Source organism: Crocodylus siamensis, chromosome 2, assembly GCF_052110815.1.
Source record: "Crocodylus siamensis isolate JL-2025a chromosome 2, ASM5211081v1, whole genome shotgun sequence".
NCBI lineage: Eukaryota > Metazoa > Chordata > Crocodylia > Crocodylidae > Crocodylus > Crocodylus siamensis.
Window position 1 is genome coordinate 227187944 of NC_143396.1, and position 15935 is coordinate 227203878.

Genomic DNA, 15935 nt, shown 5'->3' on the forward strand with positions numbered 1-15935 from the left:
CCATGTTCTTAGCAGTGACATGCATTTTGCCACTTATACAACTACACGCACCACAGCGCCAGGCACTTTTCAAAGTGCCCACCACTGTGGTGCATGCATGTATACAAAGGCCCTGAGGTTTCATCATGTTTTCTGAATATATCTGTTGAGTTAAAATCAGATGTAGGTTAGATCAGAACTTCATAACAAACAGCATTTGGAATGAACCACCAGACTCATTCTATTACTGGAGTACGTCTCTTCCATTTTTCTTTTATGAAGTACAAACATCATAAGATTTTGAACACAGTAAATGGAAATTTTCCATAAAATCAAGTTATAAATTTCTTTGAATCATATGTGAAGTATGTTTCCTGGATCTTCAGTGTTAATCCATAGAATAAAGCTTTCACATTTTAGCACAGTTAGCAATCTCTGCTCATGACCAAGGATCCAGGTTTTCCATTTCCTGTGGAGAAAACCACAGCTATTACCTTTTACAGGAGGCAAACGCAGATTTCTCATTTTACCAGAGAAACCTGTGGATTTTGCAGTTTTTCAAAGAGATCTCTGCAGGCTGGCACAGTTCCAGCCTGCAGGGAGCTGGGAGGGAGCAGGAGAATGAAGGTTAGGCAGGGGGCGCCATGTGCATGTATATACACATGCCCTAGGCAGCCTACAGAGAAGCTGGCACAGGTAAGTGTGGGGAGGGGTGTGGAATTGAGGCCTTCTTAGGGAGGGAGGGAGGGAGTTGGGCAAGGGCTGGGGCTGCTACCCAGCCAGGCAATACATGTGGCTTGGGGCGCAAGGATGCAATGCACAGCCACAGGATCGTGGAGGGGAGTGAGACGGGGGTGCGGGCAGCTCATCTGGGGGGAAAGCTGGAGGGGCTGGCTCCCTGCTGCTGCATGCACTTCTGGGGAGTGTGGGGGGGCCTGTGCCCCCAGTATCTGTGTGTGGGGTGCCAGCTGCAGGCTTGGGCTTCTGCCCTGCTGCCCTCTCCCAGGGCTTCTGCAGCCTGGTGGGTGCATCCTGGCACTGCAAAGAACAGGGGGCTGTGCAGGAAAGCTGCTTGCTGTTGCAAGCTCCATGCTGCCTTGGCAGCATGCTCCCTGCACGCAACCCCACGCTGTTGCCCCCTCTGCAGCCACACGCACAGGGGACACATCACCAGAGCAGCACGGAGCCCGTAGTGGCAAGCAGCTTTCCTGCACAGATCTGGGGGGGCACAGGTCCTCCCTACTCCCCCAGGAGTCTGCGCCACAGCAGGGAGCTGGCCCCACCCCAACCTGAGCCCACAGCAGGCAGGCAGCGGGTGGGGTGAGGGAGGAGCTGGGCTCCGCTACACTGCAGCAGCTGCTGCTTCCTGCCAGCGGGCAGTGGACCTGGGTCCCTGGCAGGTGGAGGCTCCCTCCAGCAGGGCTGGGGGGGCAGGGAGTTGGTAGGAGGCGAGGGGCAGGAGCAGGGATGGGGAGGAGGGTTGGGGAGAATCAGGAGGGCTGTGGGTGGGGAGTGAGGGGCACCAGCGGGGCCAGGGAGCTGTTGGGAGCAGTAAGGGGCACCAGCTGGGCCAGGATGGTTGTGGGGGCCCTTTCATTTTAATCACAGGTTTGGGAGTTTTATCAGAGAGTTTGCAGTTTTTCATCAGGGGAAACCAGGAACCCTGTTTATGATACATTTGAGGCAGGATTAGCAGCTGAACTCGAATGACCAGATTTTTCAGAGGTGCCTGATAGCCCTTTGCTCATACAGATTGGGCTGAAAGTGGCCAGTCAGGACAACTGTGCCTCAACAACATCTGCTGTCAATCATTTCCTTTCATGAGAACCAAAGGCAGACATTTGAAAAAAGAATGCATTTGTAAACATGTACCTTTCTTTCCTCAATAGAGGCCATGAAACTTACCTGCTTATTTCCAGGGAGTTTCCTAAGAGTGTTTTATTGAGCAGCTTCTAATAGTAATTTATTTTTAGTCGGAAAGTGAGGGAAAACATGCTTTGCGGTGCTAAATTAATTCAGTTTTGATCTAAGAAAATTATGGAGAATATTTGACATGTTTCTGTGCAAAGTCTTCAGAAACCAGCCAGCACAGTCAAATCAACCTACAAACATTTATCTCACTAGCTCTATTTAATCTCCTTCCTTGCTTTTTTTATTATGTCTGTTTTCTAGACAGAACTATTTATTGACTTTTTTTAATGCATCTCCTAGTTTAAAAAAGTAGATAACGCTTACTTTGAATCCTTTATCCTTTCCCTTTCTTGCTTTTTGTTGATACATATGAAGAGTAGGCTGACTTGTATAACTGAATGTACCAGAAATAGTCTGTTTAGGACATAAACCATTTTAAAAATACCTATAGGTGCTTATTCTGTGCTTATCTGGCATGTATCATAGTTTTGAATGCAGAATTAACCATACCTAAATTATCATTTCATAAGCCAGTCAGCAGCCAGTATTCTGCATCCGAAACACTGTTTAAGTTGTGCTACCTTGTCTAGTTCTAAAGTTGTCAGTTCCTGATTATAACTAGAACAGTTAATATATTATGAAGACATGGTCCCTGCCCTGAAGAGCTTAAAATCTGCATGGAGAAACACGAACAAAGGAGGTAAAAGCAGACAAATAGGTCTGGGGGAAAGGGGGAGCAGAATGTATGTATTTGCAGTATTGGGTTATTTCATTTAGAGTTTTTAAAGCTTTTGTGGAGACACCAGCTAAGCCATCTTAGCAGGTGTTCAACTGTTTGGTTATATATGAAGAATGTACTGTGCTTTCCTTTTGGGCTCAGAATAGTTTTCTGAAAATTTACAAGAAAAAGGAGCATGTTCATCGATAATGAATCCTATATAAAGCCTTTTTGGCCCAAATTATTCCAGCTCAACATGGTCTGTCTACACTAGGGGTGTCAAATTCATCTCAACCCGCAGACCAGATGAGTGGTGCACGGTCAGTCTGCAAGCTGGATTGGGCCCATGGGTCCCACCCCCTCCTCTTTGTCCTCCTACTCTCCCAGCTTAACTGATTCAATGCCCACTCCATCCAGTCTGGGACTCATACATGTGGTGAGCAACCCAGTGAGACTGCACCATGTGTGGCACCTGCCCAGCAACTCTGGGACTGAGCTGCACACAGCACTTGCTCCAGCCAGTCTGGGACCTGTGCTGCATGTGGCACCTGGAGCAGCTGGAGCAGGTGCCCTGTGCAGTGCACATGTCAGAGCAGGCTCTGTGTGCTGTGCAGTCTAGCTAGAACAGCCACCACATGCAATGTGGCTGCCACTCTGGCTGGACTGTGCTGCATGTGTTGCCTATTTCAGCCACTCTAGGATCTACACTGCATGCGGTGCTGGTCCCAGAGCAGCTGTGGAATCATGTATGCTGGGGAAGGGTAGGGGTCTGTGGGCCTAATTTGTCCTGTGAAACTGCTGTGGGAACACCCCACATGGGTCAGATCAGATTCAGAGGGGCAGCACCAGGGGCTGGATGGCGCGGCACTGCAGACTATATATTTACCAACCCTGGCCTACATAAAGAAAAGGTATGAATCTTGAGGAATCTTTTGCAGTGGATAGTTTTTGAAACTAGATTTAGTGATGACTGGTTCTGAGATTCTGCTTCTTAGGCAGAGAATAAGTACATGGACAGATTTCACCAAAAGCACATTCAAAAGGGGTTGAGGAGCTGCTGTACCAAACCTGACAGTGGCTGTTGCACTATAATGAGCCTGCGACCATGACAGTTGTAGCAAAATCACACCAACTTTACCCCTGCTTCATCCAGAGTTAAAGTTGGGGCAGTTAAGCTCACTTTTACAGTTACAGGACCAAGCACATGTAGCAGTAAGAGCACAGCAGCTGTTACATGCTCCTGAGTAGCAGCTCATGTTTCTTTTTTCCAGCTGCTCCAAATGTCCACACCCTAAATAAAGTCCTCCTCCAGAGAAAACCTCAAACATTGGTTTCAAGTTCCTGTTGTTCTCAACAGGAACAAAGCCAAAAACTGCTTTCAACTAGTGTGGTCTCTATCCCTCTATTCTCCTGCCTCTCCCTGCCTCTTGACAGCAGTCAATAAAACTATCTTCCCTTCAACAGTTTGGGTTCATTTGGGAACACCTGAATTTAATAGCCACTTTGAGAAGGCCACTGTAGCTGAAGGACACTTGTGGCCCGGGTTTCATAAAGCATGCTGTGTAATTGAAGCCATTTTGAGAAGACAAAACCTGGTGAGTTTCTCTGAAGATTGGATGCACCAGTTTCTGCTGAAGGACAGACTTTCAAAGTAGGGACAGACATTCAAAAAGCCTGAGCCCAAATTGCTTCAATCTTTGCAGGTTAATCTAACTTGGCTAGGCTGAACCAGTTTGTAACTGCGCAGATATCCCCTCTGGACTGAGGAAATTCAGGCACATGCCTGCAGTGGCTCAGGCTAGAAGTCGGGGCGGGGGGGGGGCACTAAAGCAGCCCTCCCTTCCCTTCTAAAGTGCTGAACTAGGGGCAGGGCATGGCCAGGCCCTAGCAGGAGGCTCTGATTAGGGAGGGGTCCCCCCCTGCCCCTTGATAACAGAGCATTTATCAGCTCTGTTATCAGCATTTAACACCCTATCAGAAAACAAAGCCTCTCTCATTAGTTTAAGCACTTCTTAAACACCTCTTTCCAAGGAAAGGCAGACAAGGTTCTTTGGGTAAATCTGATATCTTTTACTATACCAATTTAAGGAAGTCCAAGGAAGGGAACATTCCAAGGAGGGACATTACCAGCTACCTGTTGATTAGCTCCAAAAAGCCCTAAGTGGACACTGTCCTCTCTGCCTTGCACAGACACCTCTCAGCATTAGTTACCATAGCACATGCTGGCTACGATCTGTGCTGTGGGAGGGAAGAGGGATGGTCCCTGCTTGAGCAAGGGGGTGGGGAAGGGGAAGCCAGGCAGCTGCCAAATCTCTGCTGGAGCTCCTGTGAGGGAGCAGCCCATTTCTCTGGAGCAGAGAGCCCTGCCCAGCCCAGACGACATTGGGATGTTGGGGGACTCTGATTTAACTTAAACCAGGAAGGAGTCTGGGACAGACATTGCATAAACCAGTTTAAGCCAAATCACTTAAGTCTGATACTACATTCAAACAGGTTTATCTCAAACTGGTTTCAACCATTTTCAAACTGGTTGATGTGCACTGAACATCTGTTCTGTTACAGGTTTAAACTACTTTCTCATCACTTAAACTGGTTTATGTGTAATGTCTGTCCCTAACCTCTGTGTCAAATAATAATGGCAAAGCACAACTATCAATCTTGAACATGTCTTTTGAAAAAGATATCTGTTACTAACTCTATTTTACAGGGAGAGTAGGGCAGTGAAAATGGTAAGTAGCATTTGTGGGTCCATAAACATGTTAAGATACAGGTGTGCTTTAAGGAGGGGAAAATTTGAGGAGGAATAGTGAAAGAGAAAACTGAAATCCATGCTCCATATGTGCTATGCTGCTCTTCAAAACAGCTCCAGTATTACTGGTCATCAGAAAAGAGCCTTCTCTCCCTTTGTTCTCCCTTCTCTTCCTCCCCTCACCCTTCTCTCCCTGTCTTCCCTACATCTGCCAAGAGATTCCTCAAGGAGAGACAAAGTATTGGAAAAGAGAGGTAGAAGCCTAACAATTTTTACTTGTATGTTTTAAAAAGTAATTTTGTTCAACAGGTAAATTAAACAGAAGTTTAGGATAGGTTCACCTCTCCTTCACTTCTGACTGGCTGATTCGGAAGATAACTTTTCTTCTTCTAATGTAGGGCTATGCAGGCAAAAATTTTAAAACTTTTGCATGCAGTTAGAGTATATGCACCCATTTTTATCAATGTGTTGTGAGGAAATTTGAGTGAATCTCTCTAAAATAGAACATCAAAGGACTGGTAATTCTCAAACTAAAATCAAGAATGATATATTATTAATTGACTATGGCTCTTGCATTATGATTAATTAGAATAACTTAATGTTATAAATCTGCAATAATGTAAATATTTAATAAGTACTGAGGGTAGAACTGTTCTGTCATTTTTCAGGTGACCCATGTACCACTCAGAGGATGAAAATATTATAAAACAAGATATACCTCCAGTATCATTAAATTATAACTATACAGTAGTTAAAAAACATACATAAAAAACATAAATATACCACAAGTATAACTGAACATGTTTTCAATATGCTGAAAATATTAAGATCTTGCATGCAAAAAATACTCATGCAAACGTAGTGTTTTTATAGGTTTCCAGTATGCAGAAATTTTTTTTTTTTTTACATTGCACACTATATATAGCAAACACTAGTATTTACTTAATGGTGTATTTAGCAAGAAATTGAAAGTTGTTAAGAATGAATAGTTAAAAAAATGAAACAATCATGTGCGTGTATTATAGAAATCTTCATGAAGCTAGCAATTCTTTAAAAAAATCAGTTCTTCATTAAATACATTCATTAAATGTCTTTGAGTCAGACAGCCCTTGGTTTTGCATTGGTGCATGTTTGTTTGCAAATAACTAGGTGCACAGAGAATGCTTGCTTCATGAGTTCCCTAGATTCAGTAAACTGTGGGTGAGGAATAAAAGTATACTGAGACATACCATATATAATTGACTTCCCTCTTTCTTCTAGTGTTGCTGTAACAAGATCCAGAGATGTACCATCCTTTGGACCACCAATTCCTAAAGGTGTCACTTTTCCTAAATCGAATGTGTTCAGGGACTTTTTATTGGCCAAGGTCATTAATGCAGAGAATGCTGCTCATAAATCAGAGAAGTTTCGTGCCATGGCCACCAGGACCCGTCAAGAGTACTTGAAAGACCTGGCAGAGAAGAATGTCACCAACACACCTATTGATCCTTCTGGCAAATTCCCCTTCATCTCACTTGCCTCAAAAAAGAAGGAAAAGTCCAAGCCTTATCAAGGAGCAGAGCTCTCTAGTTCTGGTGCCATTGTATGGAGTGTCCGTGCAAAGGATTATAGTAAGGGCGTAGAAATAGACTGTCTCCTGGGCATCTCTAATGAGTTTGTAGTTCTTATTGAGCAGGATACAAAGAGTGTGGTGTTCAATTGTTCCTGCCGAGATGTGATAGGGTGGACTTCAACGGACGCAAATGTCAAAATCTTCTATGAACGGGGTGAATGTGTTTCCTTGGAGAGCTTCATAAACAACATTGATGATATCAAAGAAATCGTCAAAAGGCTTGAGGTTAGAATATGTTTTTCTTCTATATGTGGAGTTTGATAATAGATAAATTTACCATGCCTATGATAACTGTGTTTAAGTCCATTAGACTAGTTCCGATTCTTCCTATCCTCAAAACCCACTTCTATTTAAATACCTACCAGGAAATGGGTGCCTTCTTACCTGGTTATATGTCTGTGAAAAGTAACCACAATACAATTTTAAAAAGAAAGAGAAAAGAAATGAGTACTTTGGGAAAGTTAATAAGTTGTGCAGTAAATTCCCAAATAGTTACATTCTTAGTTGTTCTAGCCTTGTTTTTCTTCATCATATTCTCTTGTTATGTCTTGTGTCAAGTGAGATAAGTTTGTTGGTGTCAGGGCTGCCCAATCTGTGCTTGTGTGTTGTCTAACACAGTGAGGTCTAAATTTAGATTGAGGCCTGAAATGTTATCTTAACACAAATAAGAGGAAGTGTGCAATTTGTTTCATTGTTACTGCCTGTATAAAATCTTTGTCCAACCAAATAATTAAACAAGGCAGCATGTATTAATTCTGCTTTTTCAACTGTGTTTTAAGAGGGAAATAATAAAATTAGCAAGGAGAGAAGCATGTTCTGTTAAATTAATTACGTAAAATCTGTTTTCATTCTTGCTTGTCATGTTAAAACAGGGACACAACATTCTAGTTTCACCAAATTTAATGGTAATTTAGTGAAATATCCATAGACCTAATAAAACTGCTCCTTGCCAAAATACAATGAAAGATTAAGTAAAAGAGCACTATATATGTATAGGCTTGCACATCTATCTGTTTGCTGTCACATGCCTTGAATGTTCCTGTGACGTCAGTAGTGTCAGAGTGATGGTCCAGAAATTATGCAAGAGGCAGAGATTTCTTAGGGTAGTTTCTTTTATTGGATCAACTATATAGTTGGGATAAAGTTATACAAGCTTTTGAACGCAAGGCATTCTTCGTCGGAGACCTAATGAAGAATGTCTTGCGTTAGAAAGCCTATCTAACTTTATCCAGACTACATATTTGGTCCAATAAAAGATACCACCATAAGAAATCCTTGTTCCTCTATGAAAATAGTGAAAATTTTAATTGGAAGTGTAACATAGTGGTTTAGTCCATGTAACTCTACCTAAAATACACAGTTTTAGTTTCAGGATTAATTTCAGGTGGTAATTGTGTGAATAGTATGTCTACCTGCCCTGTGACTGAGCGTTTCTGTGCCATTTCCCCATTTCTCCTTCTTTACTTCAGTTTTCAGACATAGACACATTCCTTTATGCCCCTCTTTTACTGAATGTAATTCATTGCACTAAACCTTTTTTTTTTTTTTTCTCCTTATTTCAATGCTCAGATTGTGACAAAAGGCTGTGAAACAGTAGAGATGACCCTGCGCAGGAATGGACTGGGCCAGCTTGGTTTCCATGTAAACTATGAAGGCATTGTGGCAGATGTTGAGCCCTATGGCTATGCTTGGCAGGCAGGACTACGTCAGGGCAGCCGACTAGTAGAGATTTGCAAAGTGGCAGTAGCCACGCTAAGCCATGAGCAAATGATTGATCTGCTGAGAACATCAGTCACTGTGAAGGTTGTCATCGTTCCTCCGTATGAGGACTGTACTCCACGCAGGTATTGAAAGAGCAATGAATGAGCATTGTTGATTTCACCACCTTTGGTCAGGAAGTTTAATGTCTTTAAAAAATGCAACACTTTCTCTCCCTTGATACTGGAATGAATTTGGCTAGTCTAAAAGTCATAAAATAATTATGGTACACCATCCAGTAGTGTCAGGGACAGAATAGGGCAAACTGCCAGTATTTCCATAAATTATCTACTGTAAGTACAATAGCTTAGTAAAATTCATGAGACACATGAATCTCTTGAAGTATCTTATAATCTCCCTGTGGAGATCTAACTATTTTTGGCTCAAGCACAATGTATTGTTGATGTGTCAGAAATACTTTTTATCCATTTTCTTCCCTGTTCTCCTGTATACAGAGGGATTTCTGTGGAGCCATCTCCCAGATGCCATCAAAAGACAAATATTCTACCCTTTTCCCCCAACCAAGAGAGGTTGGACTTTGTCAGTGTTATATGTGCTTTGTGTGCATCGGTCAGAGAAGTTGCTGCAGATTCTTTGGGTATGTTGACACGATGTCTATTGTAGGGCCTGTTAGAAATGTGTCTTGGCACATTCCACCCACCTGCTCCAGAAATGTGCCATTGAAGCAATTCCATGATCACCCTATGCCCGCCATAGGCAAGTCTGCAACTGCAAAGTGGGCACCCTTGAACAACCTCACCAATCATGTCTACATTGGATGCTTTCGGGGAGGTGGGGAGCATGATCATGAGGTGTCCCTGGCAGACTGCATGGAAAACATGGTGTAAACATACCCCTTCTGCCAAGTGGTGGAGTTAGCTGCCTCCACATCACTTTCAGTCTTTTCTAACCCCTAGGCTAGCTGTCAACTTATTTATTGCTTTTATGGCTTTTTGAATGTAGCTTTTTCTATAATGGATAGCCTTTATCTTTTGCTTTTTTTGCTAAGCAGAATAGTCTCAATTTCATATTCCCTCAGAGTTTTTATTTTCCAAAGCTTTTTATCATCTTATCGGTCTCCTCTGAAATTTCTCCATTATGTCTTTTAGTCTTTTACTCTCATCACTGAATCAGACTTCCAGTCACCAAAACACCACCTACTAATTCCTCACAAACAATGTTTAAACAAGAAGGAAGAATATGGTACAGACTATACTTTGTCAGGTTTAGCTCAAGATTTATGCTAAAATTGCCAGGAAGAAGAGAAAACAAAATACAGGAATCAAATATGTGTGCACTCCTTGCAAAGCAAAACTATGAGATGAGGAGTTGTGCTCGCAGGTTCATCTTGAAGAATGAGATGGAAGACAAGTTATTTCAATTCTTGTTCTTACATTTGAGAACTTGGCAGCTGAGTTCAAACAATACACTTACTGTTTTGAGATCTGATCATTTGTCTCTAAGCAAAGGAGACCACCTTCCTGACAAGGAAGATAGAAGTCTGCAGTGTAAAAATCCCTTTTTTGTTTTTGATCTTTTAGATCTGCCAGAAGAACACAGCCAGGTTAACCCATTTTGTAACTGGCAGTGAAATGAAGGGGAAAAGAGGCAAGGGCTTAAGTTGTCCCTAAATCGTCGAAGCAAAATAGAATGCATGTTAGGGATTTAAATGAGCAATGGCAGAAGGTCATTTCTGTGAGGTACTGAAAATCTTTTTTACTGTATTTGGAAGGATGAGCAAATGGAAAGTTCAGCTACAGTCATGACAAAAAGATTAGTACATAAAAAATCTGTACAGAAGGCACAGATCCCATTATTTCCAGAACCATGGCTGAACTAAATTAAACACAGCAAAAGCCGGATTAACATTAGTCTATCCACACTCACAGCAGGAAAGGAGATCACAGTATTTTTTCAAAATGTTCTCCCCAGCATGTCCTTTAGTGAGCGAATGATCATAGTATTTTTACCCAGTTTCAAAGTCCTTTGCTTGTTTACTGCCTCCAGAAATCATCATGGCTTATAAATTGTGCCTTACCATTGTCATTTGCTAAATATCGGATGATAAAAGTACCATTAAAGACTCTGGTTATATCTTTACACAAAACAATATATTTTTAGCAAGTTTTTTTCCAGAGCTAAAATCCATTCTCTGTAGCATCCAGAGAATGATAACATGTTACACTAATGTCCAGGAACCCTAACTTAGATGAAAGGTGCATTCTGCTAGGGGCTATACATAGAAAAAGGAAGCCTGTATCCCAAAGAGTCTCTGATTGAAATAGACCAGACAGAGTGGGAGGAGAAGCTGAGGCACAGTGGTGAAGTGAATTGCTCAAAGTTATGTAGCAAGTCAGTAGCAGAATCGATAGAGAACCAGGTATCCTGACTCCCATTCTAGTGTCCTTTTGACAAAACCATTCTGCCATCTTTGGCCTCTGACACGTTATGCTTAAGACATGATTAACTGATTTAATCACATTTTAAGTAGTGACCTGGCCACATGTTCATTCAGTTATTGGCATGATAAAACCAGGGATAAGTGACAAAGTTATTATACAATATATGTGCAATAAGTTTGTTGCTGGTTTTTATGACGCCTTTAAGTTAACGTTTGGCCAGTGCTCCCAGCCTCTGTGTGGGCCGAAGGCTGGGAGCAGTTGTCAGCACATTGAGCTCCCCAGCTGGGAGCCCCAGTTAGTGCTCCCAGCTTTGGAGGGGCACCCCTTTGCAGGTAGGAGATTTGATCACTGCTGGGGCTCCCAGTCATGGTAGGACAGGGTGCACCCCTAAGGCTTATAATCCAGATAGTGTTTACAGCTCCCAGCTGCAAGGGGGCACTCTGAATTCCTGTGGCTGGAAGCTCCAATACCTGCATGGCGCACTTATCCAGGGGGGCACACCATACACCCTTGTGGTAGGAAACCCCGTCAGTGTTAGGAGTTCCTAGCTGGAAGTTGTGGGAGAGAGGCAACCTGTATCCCTGCAGCTGGAAGCCCCATCAGCTGACAAGGCTCCCAACCACAGGAGTGAGGTTTGCTAGTGCAGGGAGGGCCCAAGGTCATGATCCCAGGCTTCCCTTGCACCAGCACTATGGTGTGATGGGATCTGATTCTTGATCCTACAATCATGATGTCACCTGCCATTGTTGGGATTGTACATCAGATCCCATCACACCTTCTTTGCAGCATCTATCAGTGGCCTTTGAAAACTAGGCACCAGTAAAGTAGAACCCCTAAGTTCACTTAATGGGGTGATTTATGTCCTTGAAATGGAGGGACAGAGATGGGGAAGAACTACATAACCTCATTAGAGCCACAAAGAGAAGAGTCTAGTTGAAAAAAAAGAGTAATGAGTTACTAGGAAAACAGTAAGGGAGGAATAGAGTGTAGAGAAGAAAAAGAAAAAAAAGGGATGGCAACATTCATCTGTTTTTGTTAAAAAACTAGAGAGGGATACCAGTGACTTTTTTCATTCATTGTATAATCAATGAAGTCAGTGGAATCAGTGATTGTTGAAGTAAGTGTGAAGATAGTGATGTTGTCTGTTGGGAAGCAAATATATATATATATTACAAATATATATTTGTATAACACAGTAAAAGCTGTGTTAACCTGCATTCTACTCTCCAGAATACTATATTGACCAGAATTGCTGGCTGGCTGGATGCGGGGGGGTGGGGGAAGTAGCTCGCACACAGCCACCGCTGCCATCGGCCACCACCCTGCGCTGTCGCCTTTCAGCATGCAGCTGCCGCCATCCCTCCTGCCCTCAGCTTCCGCTCCACATGGGTTTTCAAAAAGGTTGTAAACCCCTGCCTCAGATAACTGGAATGTTTAGATGCTCAGCATCCCCCTTCCCCACACATGCTGGTTAACACAGCTATTACTGTAGTCTATCTATCTATCTATCTTTAGTTTGTGCAGAAGAAACATCAAAATATCTCTGTCAGTGTTCTTTCTACATATGCAAGACTAGTATTGGAAGCCCAACAAGAAACTGTCCTAACACAATGGAAGCAAAAGAAGAATGGCAAGAGACCAATGTGGCTGCACAAGGAGCTTCTAAAATGCCTCGGATTCAAAAAGAAGGCATACAGGGAATGGAAGAATGGGCAGATTACCAAGGACGCATACCAGGAAATAGCAAGAACCTGCAGGGATAAAATCAGGACGGCATAGATAAAGAATGAGCTGCACCTGGCAATGGAAGTTAAGGACAAGAAGAGGTTCTATAAATATGCTGGCCAGAAAAGAAGGACCAAGGAAGTTTTGTTCCTCTGTTAACAAGCCGCAGAGAACTAGTAACTGAAGATACAAAGAAGGTAGAGCTACAGCTACTTTGCGTCAGTCTTCTCCAAAAAATTATGCTGCAGCTAGATACCTGATAGAAATTATCTGGATAAGGAAGGAGGCAAGCTGAAGGAGGGGACAACAGAAAAGACCATCTGAATTGATTCAAGTTGGCAGGGCTGGATGAGCGTTTTCCCAGGGTCCTTGAAAGAACTGGCACTGGAGATCATGGGAGACAGGCCAGGTACCAGAGGACTGGAAAAAAGGGCCAATGTAGTGCCCCTTTTTTGAAAAAGGCAAAGAGGAGGACCCAGGGAACTACAGACCAGTTAGCTTCACCTCAGTACCTGGAAAGTTACTGGAACATATCCTAACGAAGGCCTGCAGGTATCTGGAGGAGGAAGAGCCGATTACAAACAACCAGCATGGATTTATGAAAAATTGTGTCAAACAAACCTGATCTTTGATGAAGTAATTGGATTTACCTTGGAGTCACCTTTGATTGAACCGTTTTGGACAAAACACATCATGAAGACAAAAGTAAAGGTGAGCTCTCATTACACCATTCTGTACAAGCTTACCAACTCAAAATGGGGAGCTAGTCCCTCAAATATCCAAACCATTGCTCTGGCTCTCAGCTTCTCCTCTGCCGACTATGCATGCCCTGTATGGAAGAGATCCATGCATACTAAGTGCCTTGACCCCATCCTGAGTGATAGTTGCTGATCCATCACAGGGTGTCTAAAGCCTACTAGCCTAAAGTGCATACCTGCTGGCTGGCATTGCTCCACAGAAGAGCAGTAGCCAGCAGGATAGAATAATTGAGATAAACTGGACATGTGAGACACCTGCTGTATGACCATCCTGCAGCAAATGTCTGAAGTCATGCAGGAACTTCCTCACCAGCACCCAACCTCTCAATGCTACACCCAAGGTGTCACAACTACAGATGCAGAACAAGAAGCTGAAGAACATACCTGACAGCAAAAAAATGGACATTCCAGTAGCTGAGTCCTTACTACCAACGGCTGATGAACCATGGCAAAGGTTGGGGATGTCTCAACCATCTACATACGAGAGATGGACACTTCAAGGAACTAATGAAGAAGTGGAGCTATACCATTGGTTCAACCACCTATGACTTGAGGCACAAATCCTCAGACTACGCAACACCTGCTGCAATGCGTGCTGCTGGAAGGCACATGTACAATGAAATATTGTACATGTGCAAAGTGCAATAAACAAGCACAAGCGTGTGTAACAAAATGATCAAATGTGGTGTAGAGACACAAGAAGAAGGTGGCTACTTGGGTGGATGAAGGGAATTCTGTAGATATAGTGTATCTGGACTTCAGCAAGGCTTTTGACAGGGTCCCACATGACATTCTCATAAACAAATTGGAGAAATGTGGACTGAATTAAACTACAAGATAGACAGATAAGTGGCTCAATAGCTGTAAGCAGAGGGTAATTATTAATGGGTCCATGTCAGAATAGCAAGAGTTTTTGAGTGGAGTCCCGCCAGAGTTTGTCCACAACCCAGTACTGTTCAAAATGCTTATTAACTGTTTGGATGCTGGCATAGGAAGCTTCTTGAGCAAGTTTATAGATGACATGAAACTGGAAAGGGTTGTGAACACAGGGGATGCAAGCACAATTCAGAAGGATCTCAACATATTGGAAAGTTGGGATAGTGCTAACGGGATGAAGTTCAGTGCGGACAGATTCAAAATGCTACACCTTGAGAGGAATAATAAAAAATGTAAATACAAAATGGGGGGCACCTGGCTGGATGGCAGCTGTATGGAAAAGGACTTGGTAGAGCACAGACTCAGTATAAGTTCGTAGTGTGATGCAGCCACACAAAAAGCAAATGCATTAGGTTCAAGACCCAGGAGGTGATAATGCTACTCTCCTTGGCAGCAGTTAGGTCTTATCTGCAGTACTGTGTGTAGTTCTGGGCTCCAGATTTTAAAAAGGACATGGAGAAGTTAAGAGAGGGTCCAGAGGTGAGCAAAAAAGATGATCGAGGGCTTGGAAGGCAAGTCATACGAGGAGAGGCTGAAGGAGCTAGGCATGTTCAGCTTGCAAAAAAAGCACTTAAGAACAGACATGTTAGCAGTCTTCAGATACTTGAAGGACTGCCAAAAAGAGGAGGGAAAGCACCTTTAATATCTTGCTGCAGAGAGGAGGACATAGACCAATGGCTTGAAATTGCAGCAAAGTACAGTTAGGTTGGATATCAGGAAAAACTTCACAGTTGGAATAGTAAGGCAGTGGAGCAGACTGCCTAGGAAAGCTGTGGACTCTCCATCACTGGAAGTGTTCAAGAAGAAGTTGGACAGCCACTGATCCAGAATGATCTAGAGACAGCCATGCCTGTTTTCAACCATGGGCATCTCCCATGCTTCTGGGCTTTGCTGGTTACTCCTGCCCTCACCTCTCTTTTCTGCTGTATGTGTCGGCATGTTTTTAAGTCTTCCCTTAGGCATTGGGTGTTGCCTATAGTTAAGGCTGGGGACTTCAGCTGGGGTGGGCTTCTGCTAAGAGCAAACCTAGAGGTTCCTAGCTAAAGGGTTTTGCTCCATTGCTCAGGATCATATTTGCCATATTTGGGGCCTGGAAGGAATTTTACCCCATGGTATGGACTACACTTATCCATGGTGGTTTTGCCTTCCTCTGTAGCAGGGGTGTGGCCCTCTTGAGCATATATTGACAACTTTGTATAGAAGCAGGATGTTGACTGCCATGGTTCCCTTGTGTTACCTGTGGCAGGTTAGGGTATTAGGTCTGTGGTTGTATCAGGGTTGACAAGAGTCTTATGTAGAGTTTAGATTCTGGTAGTATGGGATGGTTTGGACACGGGTGATCCTGCTTCAGGCAGGGTATAGATGGATTAGATGACCTCTGGAGGTC

At 43.3% G+C, this 15935-nt stretch overlaps 1 protein-coding gene across 7 annotated transcripts in view; it reads left to right on the forward strand.

Moving 5' to 3' along the window:
- The window catches only part of SIPA1L1 (signal induced proliferation associated 1 like 1), a 431752-nt gene that overhangs the window by 349898 nt on the left and 65919 nt on the right, over positions 1-15935 (forward strand). For all 7 annotated transcript variants that reach the window (XM_090033264.1, XM_090033262.1, XM_090033261.1 and 4 more), the window contains 2 exons: positions 6618-7194; positions 8539-8813. In XM_090033264.1, the coding sequence (XP_089889390.1) occupies positions 6618-7194; positions 8539-8813 (852 nt within the window). The remainder of the gene's footprint in view (positions 1-6617; positions 7195-8538; positions 8814-15935) is intronic.